Raw genomic sequence first — 15,829 nt, forward strand, 5'->3', positions numbered from 1 at the left:
ATACAAAGGTTGTGAAAGTAAGGCCAGGGTGAGAAAGAGCTTGGTCACAGGGGTGAAAAGAGAGAATAAAAAGCTGGATTCAGGGAGGCAGGAGGCCAGAGTTCTAGTATCAGGTCTGCTGTTGACTTTATAAAGTCCTCGCTGCTCTTCGAGCCTTGGCTTTCCCAGCTGCAAGATGAGGGTTTGGGCATGATCCCCAGGAAACCCTCTGGTCCTAAAGGGCAGCTACTCTTACCTGCCTGCCCCTTCTTGGAGGTCCTTCTGGATCCAATGGCCCACACCGATTTGCTCTCCAGCGCTTACAGGACTTCACTGCTCACTGCTCATGGTTTTCCAGCCACTTCCTCGGGTCTCGTTCAACTCCTCCGGACATTGGGCCGAACACCGGGTCTCAATAAACACTGGTCAAACGGAATTGAAAAATGATTCCTGCCTTTCCTGATCCTGCAGAAAGACGATGAGAGATACTTTTACTCACCCCTGTTTTATGAATTAGGAACTTAAGGTGTCAGAAGTTACATATAAGTCACACTGCCCCACGGGCTTCCTTGGTGTTTCTCAAACAGGGAAAAAATGATTTATTTCTGCAGCTCTTTCATATCTATTTTGTTGGTCATTAATGGTCGGCTTTTCCCACTAGGATGAGGTTTCATGAAGGCAGGGGCTTTGTCTTGTTCACTCTGCATTCTCAGCTCCTAAAACTGCCTGACACAGCGGGTGCTTAAGAACCACGCGAAGAGAGGAAGGGAGAAGGGGCCGCGCTGAGGTCTGTTCTCTCGGGGCCTGCAGGGGGCGCTCCAGCCCCGCCCCCAAAGATCGACCTTGACTCGCGTTCAGCTGACGCGCGTGCGCTGGAGCTTGCGCGCCGCCGTTCCTCTTTTAATTGAGCATGCGCGCCGGAAGCCCTGTCAGAGCAGCGCGTGCGCAGGCGGAGCCGCTGCGGAGCCCGAGCGGGAGCCGGACTCGAGCAGGAGCGGAGGCGCAGCGGGCGGGCACCATGCTGTCGCCCGAGGCGGAGCGGGTGCTGCAGTACCTGGTGGAGGTGGAGGAGCTCGCCGAGGCGGTGCTGTCGGACAAGCGGCAGGTAGGAGGCGCGTCCGCCGCGCAGGGGCTCGGGTTCAGCGCTTGGGGCCTAGCGGCGAGCGCCGTAGGGAAGTGCGCGGGGCCCGGAATCCGGCTCCAGCACCGGCTGCCCTGAGTTTACCCGGACGGGTGGTCTGTCGGCTGTGACGACAAACGACAGATTGAGGTCATGTCGGCACCGCGCCGCGCCTCACCCGTTTATACAGCACGTACGTGTTAGGGGAGCCTCCGCCCGCTCCGTGCCAGCCATCCTCTCTCCATCCTTCCTTTGCCCTTTACCATGCCCTCCAGATCCCGAACCATTACCCCTTTGGGCAGTTTACCAGACCCCCCTTTTCAAAAGGCAGCTCCTGGGCTCCCTAGTTGACCTGGGCTGCACTGCCCTAGTCAAGGCCCTGAGGGGAGAAGAGGAACAGAAAAGAGGTCTGAGAGGTCTGACTGTGCAAGCGGGGGACGTGGGAGGAACGTGGGACCCCGGGCTTGGCGGGCCTTGCAGACCTGAACTGGGAGCTCGGGTCTGGTTCTAATGAAGGTGCCAGGTGTTTGAAGGGAGCTGGGGGCGGAGGAGAGCGAAGGATGAGGTAATTGGATTTAGGTTTTAAAAGGATTCCTCTGGCTCCTCTGTAGAGCACAGTAAAAATAGGAAGGCAAGCTGCCAGTCCAGGAGAGGGATGGGATTGGACCAGGGTGGTGGTGATGGAAACAGCAGATGGGTCAGGAATATATTTTGGAGGTGGGTTTAGTAGTTTTATTTGTGTGTGTGTTTTTTTAAGAACTGTATATTTTGACAGTTTTCAGACAGTGGCAGTAAAGATTTCGTTTTAATAAAATCAATATGATCTCGTCACTTTCCAGTTGGTGAAAGTCATTGGAAGTGTCTTAAGTGAAACAGTAAAAACTAGCAATGGACCAGTCTTGATGTCGCCTCCTCTTTATGTCCTTGGTTATAGGGGTCTCTCCATCTCCAGCTAGTCTTTAGTTGGTTATTCAGGATGATTTTTGTATATTTTAGTTGTAATTCCAGTTTGGGGTCCTGGGAGAGTATCAGTGTAGCTTCTACTCAGTCCTCTGCCATCCGGCTTAGTAGGTCTTGGTGATGGTTACATATAGGGGTGAGGGATAGGAGGGGCCAAGAATGCTTCTGGACTCATTTTCACTTAGAATGATTGGGTGGTTGGTTGGTTGGTTGGTTGGTTGGTTGTTTACTGACAAGGGGAAGACCCTTTCAAACATTGCATCGGTGTGCTGAGTGATGATAATAATAGCGGTTAAAGTTTGTGAGTACCTACTGTGTGTCAGGTATTGTGCTGATAATGCATTTCATTCCTGGCTCAATAACCTGTGAGGTAGGTACTATTCATATCTCCATTTTTCAGAGAGGTAAATTGGAAGGTGAAATTGCACCGTTCATAGCATACGGCCAGATTCAAACTTGGTTATCCTGGTTCCAGAGCCAGTGCTCTAAAGCAGCATATTGTACCCGCCCCCCTCACTTCTTTAGTAGCTGTTGTGTTGTTACCACCATCTCAGTTCCCCACACCTTCTGTTCCAGTCTAGTGTTGTTGGGCTTCTCATGATGCTAGGTCAGAATCAGCTGGAGGAGCTTGCCCATGATGAGGTTTCCACTCCTGAGTGATTCTGAAATGCCTTAAAGCGTGAGAATTAGTGCTCAAGTATATAATAAAAAATTATCTGTTTAGTTAACATTTTCTTTTTTTTTCTTTTTTAAATATATATCTTTATTGATATCAGAGAGAGGAAGGGAGAGAGAGATAGAACATCAATGATAAGAGAGTCATTGATCAAGCCCGCAACCCGGGCATGTGCCGACTGGGAATCGAACCCCGATCGCCTGGATCCTAGGTCGACGCTCAACCGCTGAGCCAAGCCCGGCCAGACTAGTTAACATTTTCTTAGCACCTTTTCTAGGGGGAAAACACCTGCACAATACATGGTCTTTAAGGACCTGGAAGCTGAGTGGGGGAAGAAATACATTCACAAATCAGTCCATTTTAGACAGGACACTGGAAGTAACCCAGGAATGATGCCTTGTTGTCTCTGTTAAGTTTTAATAGAGAGGTGGGTCTGTTGGGAGGTGACAGGCTGGGACAAGAAGTAGCTAATTTCCCTCCTGCCCCTGTGCTTTTCAGATTGTGGATCTGGACACCAAAAGGAATCAGAACCGAGAGGGCCTGAGGGCCCTACAGAAAGATCTCAACCTTTCTGGTGAGTCAAGAGTTCCTCACTACAGCCCAGGAGGCCTGTTCAATTTTCCTTCTAAGGCCTTTACCCTGTCCCTGATAGAGACCAGGCAGGCTACAGGTATGTGACACAGCCCGTGGAGATAGGGGAGGAAATTTCACAGGTCTGACACAAACTGTGGCTCAGGGTTTCAGCTGCTCAACTCCACGACAGACCATTAGGTGCTGGCTTATCAATGATGGCACTGGTAAAGTGTGGGTGGGTGTGTAGTGTAAACAGTGCAGTTCCTGCCCTTGTGTTCTACAAATGAGCAGAACAACATAAATACGTAATTGAAAATTGTGAGAAAGCTGTAAAAGGGACTGGGCGTGGGATAGGTGTTGGAGGATGGGATGGGGGCTCTTAGAAGCCAAGTGGTTGTAACAGAATAAGCAAGTGGGGAAGGGGAAGTGATGAGGCTAGAAAGATGGACAGAGGCTAGGACATAATGAAGGGAAGAAGTTTGAGTTTAAAGTGCAGTGGAAGATCTAAAACCTTCCAGTTGCTTTTCATCTCACCAGAGTAAAATCCAGAGTCCCACAAGACCCCATATAATTCAGATCTCCTTACACTCTCCAGCATCATTTCTATTTCCCTCCTCGCTCATTGACTCTATCCTTCCTGGTCTCCTTGCTGTTCCTAACACCCCAAGCAGAATTACTGATTTTTGCTGTAGGGCTCACGCCCTCACTTTCTTCAGGTCTCTGTCCAGAAGTCACACAGTGAGGCCTTTTCAGACCACCAGGTATAAATAACAAGTCTCTCCCTACTCTGGCATTCCCCATCCCCCTTACCCTGCTTTATTTTTCTCTATAGTACTTAGACCTGGCAGGGCCTTTGCTTGTTTATTCCCCCTCCTCCACTATAACAAGCTCTATGAGTGCAGAACTTTGTCTTGTTCTGCAGTTTTTCAGCATCTAAAACAATGCCTAGTGGATAGGAGGTGCTCAAAAATATTTGTTGAAGGAATTACCATTTTCCATTTCAGAAGATGTGATGGTTTGCTTCGGGAACATGTTTATCAAGATGCCTCACCCTCAGACAAAGGAAATGATTGAGAAAGGTAAGGCTTCCTGGGCATGGGTCAGGGACACAGCTGCCTCCCTCACCAGCCTCAGTCTTAACAGACCTTTGTTAGGCTTTGGGCAGCTTGATGAGAGGCAGCTGTGTTAAAGGATTTAGACTTATGTGGGTTTCAATCCCTGCTCTGCCACTATGAGTTATTTCATCATCTCTAAAGGGGAGTGGGTGCATCTCTATAGCACAGTTGTTTTGAAGTTAAGAAAAAACAGTATATGTGCCCAGCATAATGCTTATCAATGTGGAACAAGTTGGACCACAGATAACAGAAAATTCAACAAATTGAGGTTTAAGATTTGGTTCTGTTTTTCTCATGTAAGAAGTTGTCTGGAGTGAGCCATCCAGGACTGGCACTGCTGCTCAGCAATGTCACCTTAGCATATTCTCTTGGCTGTTGTGTCATCATTGCAGGTCTCAGGCTGGAGGAAAGGCAAAGGGCTTTTTCCATATATGGCCTAGCTTCTATTTTGGAAATTGGATGTCCTCCTCAGGGACTTCTGCTGGCATCTCTGTGGCCAGAACTAAGTCATATAGCCCCCATGGCTGCAAGGGAGCCTGGAGTAGTAAGCTTTTATTTTCACATCCCCTACGAGAAAGACTGGGTTGAAAATGGGGGTTTGGGGAGAGTGAACCCGAGGGTCTGCCATAGCCTGGGTGCTCAACAGATGTTTCTCAAATGTGCATGACCACAGTCTCCAAAGCTCTTTGGAGATACATCATAAAGGCAAAAAGCCGGGCTACAAATGGGTCCTTGGCTGGGAAAAGGGCAGGTTACACATATTTTTTCTTTTCTACCCTTGAAAATGTATGGGTCAAGAGAATCAGCAAGGTTGCCTCTGTCCCTGAAGACAGGATATCTCTATCCCTGTTGAAATCAAAATTCTAGCAGAGGAAACTAGACTAGCTTGGAAGAGTAGTTTTCCAGTTTTGTTGAAAAACATACACTAATGTTATTATAAATTGAGTTATTGTACTTGGGTGGTAGGCTGGAGGCTGCTTTCAGAGGGGGTCACTTGCCTGGGTTCAGGATCAGCTCTCTTCGCTCATAAATGTGGTCATGTCACTGGACCTAGAGGGGCTCTGGGACATCATTATCTATGGTTTACAGAGATTGACAGGCTAAACAAGCTTGTAAGAGACTGGGGTTACTCATTTACATTGAGCCACCCATTTTAAAACATTTAGTAGTACCATTGCCCAGGCCAGAGGCTCAGCTGGTCAGGGGCATCTCATCAGAAGGAATGAAAGTCTGTGGGGAAGACAAACTAGCTAGAATGTCCCTTGTGAGCAGGTGAAAACAGAGCAGGTGGAGTGGATTGGGTGACATCAGTCAGATGCATCATCTAAAGATGAGCTTTGTAGCTTCCACTTATGTACAGTTTGCTTTTAGGTGCAGTCTGTTAAGGTAAGATAACCTTTTCTACTCACTGAGGCTAATTAGGTTAAGCTTGAGCATTCAGCTTGCCTATTGATTGTTTAGGATATTTAGGTCGCATGTTACCACAATCATGCTTTTCTAAAAACTCCTTAATGGAGTTGGGTTTATAAATTCCTTACCACCCATTTTCTAATCATCATAGTGTAGGTTGGTTGTAGGTTCTTCATTTTATTCTTTCAGTTGAATTTTCTCTAATTTCACTGCGGGAGGGTGACCTAAAATCCTGATGTTGCCTTCCCTGTGTACTGACCAGCCCAAGGTACTTTGCATAATGAAAACAGCTCAGGAGACTGAAAGTCAGGGGACTTGTCAGCTGAACCTGGGCTCACTCAGTGGTTGTGGGCAGGTCATGTTGCTTCTCTAGCCTTTGGTTCCTTCCTCAATTGGTCTCTGGAGTCCTCTATTCCTTCCTGAGTACTAATAGCCCTGCTCTCAAAGGGGCTAGGGAGAGGCTGGTGTCCCTGGCTCCCTTTGGGTCATTCTGTTTGTAGCATAGCCTCACCCTGCTTGCCCACCTCATTTTTCAGATCAGGATCATCTGGATAAAGAAATAGAGAAACTCCGGAAACAACTTAAAGTGAAGGTCAACCGCCTCTTTGAGGCCCAAGGTATTAGCCTGGGGGGATGGGGAAGCAGGAAACCAGGAGGGGACAGAACCATCAACATGGACTTAGGGGGCAGGGTTGGGAAGCCCCTCTCAGGTGGGCAATGGCCTGTACAGCATGTGAGTGGCACTGAAGCTGTGGGCAGTGGTTGTCTCTAGTTGTCCTCAGGTAGAATGGACAAGGAAGTTTGGGGGTCTTCTTCCTATCACAAGTTCTTTTCCAGGCTCTAGGAATGGCCTGGGGTATCTTACATTTTATTGCAGGGCATGGTGTGGGGATCAGGGTAGCTCTGACTCAGAAGCTGAATTTCTAGTAAACCTAACCACTCCAGACCCGTCACAGGTGTGGCAGAAATTTGGAGTTTTCTGGACAGCAGAGTTATGATTCTGCAGGTGCTTGGTGACTCAGTAGCGGGTGTCAATGTTCATTGTTCAGTACATTGCAGACTTGAGGCCCTTCCCTGTCAGACCTCAAAGCCAAGTGTTGGCAGCATGAATGCAGAGTAAGCTCCTTTCCCAGGCCTGACTCCAGGGCCAATAGGTTGGACAGCAGGAGGTCCGAACACGCTGATGGATTGTCTTCTCCCCCTAGGCAAACCGGAGCTGAAGGGTTTTAACCTGACCCCCCTCAACCAGGATGAACTTAAAGCTCTCAAGGTCATCTTGAAAGGATGAAAAAAATTCGAGAACCAAGATAGGGGGCTTAAGACCAGCATCCCCCCTTGGATCGTGTAGGACCCACAACTCTCCAACCCTGGCACCTGCAAGGACAGGATCTACTCTGCAAGGTCATAGGCACCAACAATCTGGCCATGGCTCCTGTATGCAGCCTCTTTATCTGTAGCACTTGACTGCTCTGTGACAGCAGGAGGGAACCCTCAGCCTGCCAGTGTCTGCCAGGCCTGACCACTGGGGCTGAATGGACACAAGACCTATTGACAGGCCTAGCAGCCATCAGTGGGTGGGTGGGGGCAGCGCCTGTGGGGGTATGAGAATGACTGCAACAGACACTTAACAGTGGCCTGCTGTTTAAGTGGGCCCTGGGCGGGGAAGAAGGGAGAGGGGAAGAGTGGGAGCTTCATTCCAGCATTCCTCTCGGAAAGGGAGCCGGCATTTTCAAGCAGCTTGTGTAACAATTGGAATAAAGCAGGAGGCTCACAGGTGGTTCTGAATGGAGGACAGTCTTGGTGCTTTGTGGTCCACCACAACTATCTGTGGAGCAGACATACCATTTCTCCCCACTGGCTCCATTTTGGCCTGTTTTTCCTGCTTGCTCCCAGACAGCCCAGAGTGGGTGCTGCTTATCAACTCCCCGCAGCTGCTCTTTCCTGAGGAAGGCCTTGCAGAGTCCTGCACCAGAGATGGGTGAGGGAGACCGCCTTACATGCTGCGTGCATTCAGGACGCCCCCCCACCCTCTGAAAGCGGGGCCAGGGCAGCGCTGCTCTCCGAGTTCCCCTGCCTTCAGTGGTCTTGGGTCCTAATGTGAATGTGCTGTGAAGGCATCACGGTGTCCTTCCTGTTCATTGAGGGCTCAATAAAGGCTACCTAAATGAATAGCTTCTAGTTTGTACTTCATTCGGTCTTTAGTTGAGGGCACGCCGCTCCCTTTAGGATACCACTGATGAAGGGGCAGCGGTGCTTCCTTGAAGTGACAGCAGGATTAGACAGGCAGTAACGACAAATGGCAAAATGGAGAGAGCACACTGCCGTTTCCCTTGCTCCATTCAGCTCCTGCCAATAGTCCTATGGGCACACAGGCTGGTATGACCAGATCATACGTTTTCTTCAAGAGGAGCTAGCAATTTGGATTTTAAGTAGAATTTCCTGTCTTTTAAATATTGCTGACTAATGCAGAAAAATTTTTAAAGCTTTGGTATTGACCAAACAAAATACCTTACATAAGTCAAATTTGGCCCAGAACTATTTTGCATCCTCATGAGTTTTTTTAGTAGAAATTTCTGTGTTTTTTCTGTAGGGCCCAAAGAGTAGGTAGATGGAATCAGAAACTAAATGAGAGAAAAAAAAGGAACTGAATGTCTTCAGTAGATTAAAGGAATTGGCCCAGAACTACTATTTTGCATCCTCTTGAGTTTTTTTAGTAGACATTTCTGTTTTTTCCGCAAGGGCCCAAAGAATAGGTAGATGAAATTGGAAACTAAATGAAAAAAAAAAACACAACTAAATGTCCGCAGTAGATGAAAGGAATTGATAGCTCCAGGTATTGGGATACCACACAGCTATAATTGAGAATAAGGAAGCTCTTTCCTTAGTTTTCTTTTCCATCTTGCCAGATGGCTGGCAAAAAAACTGAGAAGCCAGATACTAAGGAGAAGAAACCTGAAGCCAAGAAGGCTGATGCTGGTGGCAAGGCTAAGAAGGGTAACCTCAAGGCCAAGACGCCTAAGAAGGGGAAGCCCCACTGTAGCCGAAGTCTTGTCCTAGTCAGAAGAATTGGCGGATATTCCCGGTCAGCTATGTATCCCAAAAGGCCATGCACAAGAGGAAATATTCAGCAGCTAAATCCAAGATTGAAAAGAAAAAAAGTTTTTGCTACTGTCACAAAACCAGTTGATGGCGACAAGAATGGTGGTACCCGAGTGGTTAAACTTCACAAAACACCTAGATGTTATCCTACTAAAGATGTGCCTCGAAAGCTGTTGAGCCAGGGTAAGAAACCCTTCAGTCAGCATGTGAGAAAACGGGGCCAGCATCACTCCTGCAACCATTCTGATCGCCCTCACTGGGCGCCATGGAGGCAAAAGGGTGGTTTTCCTAAAGCAGCTGAGCAGTGGTTTCCTACTAGTGACTGGACCTCTGTCCGTTAATTCAGTTCCTCTGCATAGAACACACCAGAAATTTGTCATCGCCACCAAAGTTGATTATCAGTGGTGTGAAAATCCCCAAACATCTCACTGATGCTTCAAGAAGCAGCAGCTGCGTCAGCCCAGACACCAGGAGGGTGAGATCTTTGACATAGAGAAAGAGAAATACAAGATTACAGAGCAGGGCAAGATTGATCAGAAAGCCAGGGACTCGCAAATTCTGTCAAAAATCAAAGCACTTCCTCAGCTCCAGGGCTCCCTCCGCTGTTTGCTCTCACCAATGGGCTTTGTCTTCACAAACTGGTGTTCTACATTTCTTATGAAGAACCTGATTAAACAACTGATCTGTTAAAAAAATAAACTTACAAAAAGGAAGAAGGAAGCTCTTTGAGCACTGATTTGGAACAAGCTCCAAGATTAAGTGAGAAAAGCAAAGAGCAGGACAGGTGTCTAATAAGCTGGTGATTTGTATGCAGTCACCAATTATGTGGTTCCCTCAAAGCAGAAACTGCGTGTTTGGGTGGAAGGGAAGAACATGTTGCTGTTACATTGCATATTTGTAAATACAAACTTAAAACGTAGGGAGTAGCAGCGTTTACTTTGGTAGATACTATCTGTATGACTGCCTTGCTCACAATCTCTCTGTCTGAACACTGTCCCTTCCTGTCTGGCAGGGTAGATACTAGGCCAGAAAAGAGCCAGTTGGTTTCTGCTCGAAAGGTGGAACCTCTGCCTGGGGCTGTCTGGGCTGCCTCAGTTACAGGGATGGAAGGAAGTCTGCACTCTGGAGGCAGGAGGCCCAGAATGGCCGGCTTCTGGCCTTCCCAAAGCTAACTGGTTCACTTCTTGGATTCGGCAGTATTTTTCTTCCAAAAGCCCTTCCCTTCCCCAAGTAGTCAGATTCTGTTATTTGCAGCCAAAAGAACTCTCTGGAAGCATGGGGAGTGATAGAGGGAGCTGCCCGGGGTCCCAGGATGGTTCCTTCATGGAGCAGTTAGCCACAAGCCCACTTGTAACTCCTATTAAACCAAGAGAAGGCGTAGAAATGTGGAAAATGCAGAAATTTTTACTTGCACCCAACTCCTTAAGCCATTTCCTGGCCTACCAGCCCAAGGCATTCTGGTTTAAAAAACTCAGCACCCAACCTCAAGCGGGAAGGCCCAGAGAGGCACCTATGTCACTCAGATAACTTAGATCTAAGGGCAGCTTTGCAGGGACCCCTACTAAGCAGCTCTGCCTTCCTGATCCTTACCATACCCATCTGAGAAATGGGGATGCTCTGGCCTGCTGGCTTTCAGATGGTCAGGGGAGCTCCATGGGTTCCCCTGACATGTAAGGTCAGGGTATTACAAGGAGGGGAAGATGTACAGGGTTCAGTCCTCCAGACCTCCAACAAACACAATCTAGTAACTGCTTGCTTTGCAAGCACAGCTTAAGACAAGTTCCCCAGGCCGTGAATTCTTGCCCTTGGAGAACTCTTTCAGCACTAACCTGAGAGACATCAAAGGGTCAAAGTCAGGAGGATGAGGCTGCAGCCGACAGCATTCTCTGAGCCAATCCTAGTGCCCAGTAACTTCGAGGAAGGCCTGTGCGCATTTATTAGATGTGATCTCTCTGGGATAGCAGAACTTGATGAGTTTTTACTCTTTGGGCCTGTTAGCCAAGTCAGTCTGTCAAGGTTAAAACCCATCCAGTCCAGTGGATTGGCTTCTGGTGCAAAGACGCCCAGGGGTGGGGAATCCAGGGGGCCCAGCCCAAGCAGCAAGCAGCAGCTGTGGCCCAGCCAGAGGGAGGGAGGTGCATGCTCTGAGGTGCTGCTGTGCTGGAAATGGAGTGGGGAGAGGACTGGCTGGCATGGTACCTCCCAGGGTCGCTTTCCTCCCAGCGGCTGGGTATTAGCTGGAAGCTTTCTTCTGGCCTGGCAGGGAGCGGAACAGCTGCCTCAGCTGTTTTTTTCTATCATTGATGCAACCTGGAAGGGAAGCGGAGTGTTGGCTGGGAGGGCCTGGCTATAGAAAAGGGGGTTTGGGGGAGTGCAGCTACCTAGTGGGAGGAGGGGACAGCAGCCGTGCATACTGAATTGCTGTGGCCCTCAGGCAGGTCATTTTTCTCTTTGAGCATCAGCTTTCTCATCTGTAAACCAGTTACCTGCTTTGTGGGATGAGTATAAGGATCATCAAAGGAAGGAAACGTTCACTGGGGACTTACCTCAGCTGCTAAATGTGGATTAACTTGAGATCTCACCGGAATGTGTAGAAGAAAAAACAGGTTCAGAGAAGCTAAATAATTTTCTCCAAATCACATAATAAGTAGCAGATCTGGGGTTTGAACCCAGGCTAACCTAGCTCTAGAGGTCAAGTTTTTTTCTTTTTAATCCTCACCAGAGGATATGTTTTTATTGATTTTAGAGAGAGAGGGAGAGAGAAAAATATCAATGTGATTGGTTGCCTCTGATACGCACCCCAACTGGGAATCGAACCCACAAGCCGGGTGTGTGTCCTGACCGGGAATTGAACCTGCGACCTTTTGGTGTATAGGACAATGCTCCAACCAACTGAACCACACTGGCCAGGGCAGAGGTCAAGTTCTTAAACCCCACAAGTCTTTTCCACAAGCAGCCCCTACTCTCATGGAAGTGTGTCCCAGGCAGTCCATGCAGAGAGGCCCACAGGAGCTTCTGAGACACCTCTTCCTGTGTGTTCTCAGAGCTCGTCTTTGAAGCAACTCCATGGTCATTTAATCTTATGCCAGGCACATTGACGGCACTCACGAATGCTGGGAATGATGAATCTGCATAGCCACAACTACTGACTTAGAAGAGTTGGCCATCTTTCTTAGCACCCCAAAGCCCTATTCCTGACTCCTAGGCACTCACTGGTCATCAACGCATCACTGCACAAGAGCCCACTATATGCATCCCCAGGGTTCCATGGAACCCTAGCTTTAACTGTAATTGGCTCATTCATAACTCCCAAATCTTTGTGTCCAATGAAAATCTCTTCTTGGAGTTGTAGATTCATCTCTGAGTTATCTGCTGATCTTTTCACTAGGAGATCCCTCAACACATCCGTAACACATTTCATCAATACTCTTCCCACCCCCAACTGACTCCTCTTGTATTCACCACCATATGCCCACACTCCACTGGATACTTGGGAATTACTCTAGAGACTTCTCAATCAGTGGCTCTCAACCTAGGGTGTGCTTTAGGGTCACCTGGGAGATTTAAGAAAGACTGATGTCCAGACCAACTGTATATCTCCAGCAGGCATCGGTCTTTTTTAAAGTTTCCATATGATTCCAACATGCAGCCAAGATGGAGAAGCACTGATCTTTGCTACTCAAACAGGGTCCAGAAACCAGCAGCACTGATATCTGAGGTGGATTGTTAGCAAAGAGAACTGCAACAACTCCTCCCCGTTCCTATAGGCACCTCTCTCTGCACTGTGGTTTTGCTGTTCCTCCCACCAAGAGGTGGGGCCCATTTCCTTACCCACTGAATCTGGGCTAGACTAGCTTTAACTAATGGACTGTGGAGGAATGATACTGTGGGACTTCTAAGCCTGGGTCTCGAGAGGCTTTGCTGCATCTCGCCTTCCTGGAACCCTGGACCACCATGTGAAGGAGCCAGGGCAGCACTGCTGGAGGATGAATGGCCACCCAGAGGCCCAGCTGACAATCAGTATCAACCACCACCTACGTCAGCGAGGCTATCCTAGGCCATCAAGTCTCAGCCAATTTGCCAGGTGCCTGCAGCCCTATGAGGCAACACTTGAAGAATGAATAGCAAATATGATAGCTGTTCAGGAAGGTTTGTTACACAGTAACAGTTAACTAATAGAGCATCACCTGGGAGCTTGTCAGATATGCAGAATTTTAGGCCCTACTCCAGACCTACTGAATCATAATCTTCATTTTAACAAGATTTCCGGGTAGTTGTATGCACAGCTTGAAAGCACTATGTAGTCATCCTCCAACAACGCAATGTGGCAGACACTAGGGATCTGCTGTGGAAAAACCATCCACAAACTTCCTCTCCTCTGCCTTCCTCAAGGCAAACTACTTGACATCCCAGGCTTCCTTGCATCTTGGGTGGCCATGTGAGCCAGCTCTGATGGGTAAGATGTCAGCAGAGGTCTCTGGGAGCATTTCCCTTTTGGAATAAATAGTCAAAGCTTGAAGGAAAGGCTTTGGTCCTTGGGCCTTCCTGTTTCTTTCTGCCTGGGACAAGGACATTGTGTCTGGAGTTGGAGCAGCTATCTTGCAACCATGAGGCAACAGGCATGAGCACCGAGGCAACCTGCTAAGTGTGGCAAAGCAAAAAGAGGAAAGGGCTGGGCCCTTGGGGGCATCATGCTGCTATTGTGTCAGCCCTATACGGCCAATCCCAAGACTTCCTGTAGCCCAGTATAATTCAGTCTCCCTCTGGCTATTAGTTGGCTTTTTTGTTGCTTGCAGTCAAGCCCAATCCTAAATCATAACAGACACTAAAAAAGATTTAAAACCTTTTCATAAAAATTTTAAAAAATTTAAAAAGATGCCACAAACAACATTTAAAGAGCAAATTACAAACTCAGTAAAATGTTTACAGTAAGCTTGACAGAGAGGTATATTACCTCAACATATTAATATCCAAGGCCTTTATACATTTAGAAAAATGTAAACAACTCACTGAAAAATAGATTGAGTATGGAAAGCTAACACAAGAAAAATGAATATTTAAAAATCTGAAACCTCACCAGTAATCAGTGGAATGCACAAGTTGGTAAAGCTTTTTGTTTGTTTTAATTCAGAGCTGGCACATTTGTTAATCTTTCCAGAAAGCAATTTGGCTATAGTAAGTCCATCCCTTTGACCCAGTAATTATATTTCTAGGAATCTTTCCTATAGAAACAGCCAGATTTCTCAGTTGAGCTTTATGTGAAAGGATGTTCATCATGGCATTGTTTATAAAAGTGAAAAATTGAAATCATGCCATGTGCTCAATTATAAGAAATTGGTTTAGCAAATTTGGCATCTATGCAAGCTGGAATTTTTTTTTAAATAATTTTTTTAAAATGTTTTTATTGATTTCAGAGAGAGGAAGGGAGAGGGAGAGATAGAAACATAAATGATGAAAGAGTCTTGATCAGCTGCCTCCTGCACGCCCCCGACTGGGGATCGAGCCCACAACCCAGGCACGTACCCTGACCGGGAATCAAACCATGACCTCCTGGTTCATAGGTCGATGCTCAACTACTAAGCACACTGGCTGGGCCAAGCTGGAATATTTTGTAGCCATGTGGGAATTTTGTTTTTAACTGTGCTAAGGGACAGGAGAGCCTAGAAGTCAAGCATTCAGGTTTTGGAGTCAGACAGACTGGAGTTCAAGTGCTGGCTCCCACTTACACCCGAGACCTTAAGTAAGTTGTGTAACATCTGGAGATTATTTCCTCACCTGTAAAATAATAGTAAAAGTGGCCTAAAAATGAAATGAGATAATGTATGTAAAATATTTAGTCTAGACCTAGCAAGTAAGTGTTTCCAAAAGACAGGCTCTTATTAATATTGTTGAATGATGTGGAAAATGCTGTGTGGAAAAGTGGGACTCAAAACTCCAGTCCTATGCCAAATTCTGTAAAAGAAAAAGTATGAATATATGCATTTTTTAAAAACTGGAAGGGAATACACCAGATTGTTAAAGATGGTTATGTCTGGGTGGTGTTTTTTTATTTTTTTTATTTCCTTCTTTAGTTTTCAAATATTCTACAATAAGTGTGAATAATTTTTATACTCAGAGAAAATTTTCATTTTTTTAAACACCAAGTTTAAAGTCAAGCCCTGAAGTCCCCAATTTCTCTTAACCTATCCTGTGGGGTTTTTTGTTTTCCTAAACCTTTTGAAACCTACCTCCTAACAGATTAATAACACCTCTCACTATGTGCCAGGCAATGTTCTAGGCATATATACTCGGCATATAGAAACTATTTATCTCCATTTTACAGATGAGGAACAAACAGGTGAAGTCCTTGGCTTAACGTCATACAGCTGTGCCAAGCTGCCAGTTGCAGACTAACGTGGCACCTCCCAAGACACATCCCTGGTGCCGACTTCCCACCTGGCCCCACATACCGAGGTGTGTGTTGGTCACAAAGTTCCCCATCTCTGACAGGTCAGGAGCCCCCTCTTCTCTGCTGACAGGGCCATCATTCCACATGAGGTCAAAGCCTCCCACTCGCTTCTCCCTTCCTGTGAGCCTGGCCAGGCAGGAGACACAGAGGATTAAAGAGGGTGAACCTGGTGGGACCCAAAGACCCAAGCTGGCTTCCTGATTCATCCCTGCACCCTACTGGTTCCCACACTGTCAGAGTTCCTTCTTTTGTCCATCCATTCATTGGTTGTTTCCCAGGTGCCCACAGAGGTCTCAGAGGGGTCGTTCCCCACTTTTGTTCCTTGGCTCAAACACTTCTGCATTCTGGTTTAAATTCTGTCTTCCCCAAGCCATCAACTCCATGGAAGCAGGGACTGTGCCTATCCTGTCCTTTACTGTGTCCTCAATGTGTGGCACAGGGCCTGGCAC

The 15,829-nt window shown here is 47.3% G+C and overlaps 2 protein-coding genes and 1 pseudogene across 12 annotated transcripts in view; 2 read left to right on the forward strand and 1 right to left on the reverse strand.

Moving 5' to 3' along the window:
- Positions 1–874: 874 nt before the first annotated feature.
- On the forward strand, positions 875–8,002 carry PDRG1 (p53 and DNA damage regulated 1). Of its 2 annotated transcripts, XM_081149927.1 has the most exons (5): positions 917–1,084; positions 3,234–3,309; positions 4,313–4,387; positions 6,370–6,450; positions 7,039–8,002. In XM_081149927.1, exons 1-5 carry the CDS (start codon positions 998–1,000, stop codon positions 7,119–7,121), a joined length of 402 nt encoding a protein of 133 aa, XP_081006053.1. In that variant the 5' UTR covers positions 917–997; the 3' UTR covers positions 7,122–8,002. The 2 variants fall into 2 exon arrangements, with proteins under 2 accessions (XP_081006052.1, XP_081006053.1); XM_081149926.1 differs by lacking the exon at positions 6,370–6,450 and having other exon boundaries at positions 875–1,084.
- A 737-nt stretch (positions 8,003–8,739) lies between these two features.
- LOC308563150 (large ribosomal subunit protein eL6 pseudogene) lies at positions 8,740–9,851 on the forward strand (annotated as a pseudogene). Its single transcript has one exon. The product of its transcript is annotated as a large ribosomal subunit protein eL6 pseudogene (transcript).
- Positions 9,852–9,924: 73 nt separating this feature from the next.
- TTLL9 (tubulin tyrosine ligase like 9) overlaps positions 9,925–15,829 on the reverse strand; it is a 35,507-nt gene continuing 29,602 nt past the window's right edge. For all 9 annotated transcript variants that reach the window (XM_081149899.1, XM_081149897.1, XM_081149898.1 and 6 more), the window contains 2 exons: positions 15,382–15,506; positions 9,925–11,242 (listed from right to left, as the gene is read on the reverse strand). In XM_081149899.1, the coding sequence (XP_081006025.1) occupies positions 11,166–11,242; positions 15,382–15,506 (202 nt within the window). In that variant the 3' untranslated portion in view covers positions 9,925–11,165. The remainder of the gene's footprint in view (positions 11,243–15,381; positions 15,507–15,829) is intronic.

The sequence above is a fragment of the Miniopterus schreibersii genome, assembly GCF_964146895.1.
Source record: "Miniopterus schreibersii genome assembly, chromosome: 10".
NCBI classification, from domain to species: Eukaryota; Metazoa; Chordata; class Mammalia; order Chiroptera; family Miniopteridae; genus Miniopterus; species Miniopterus schreibersii.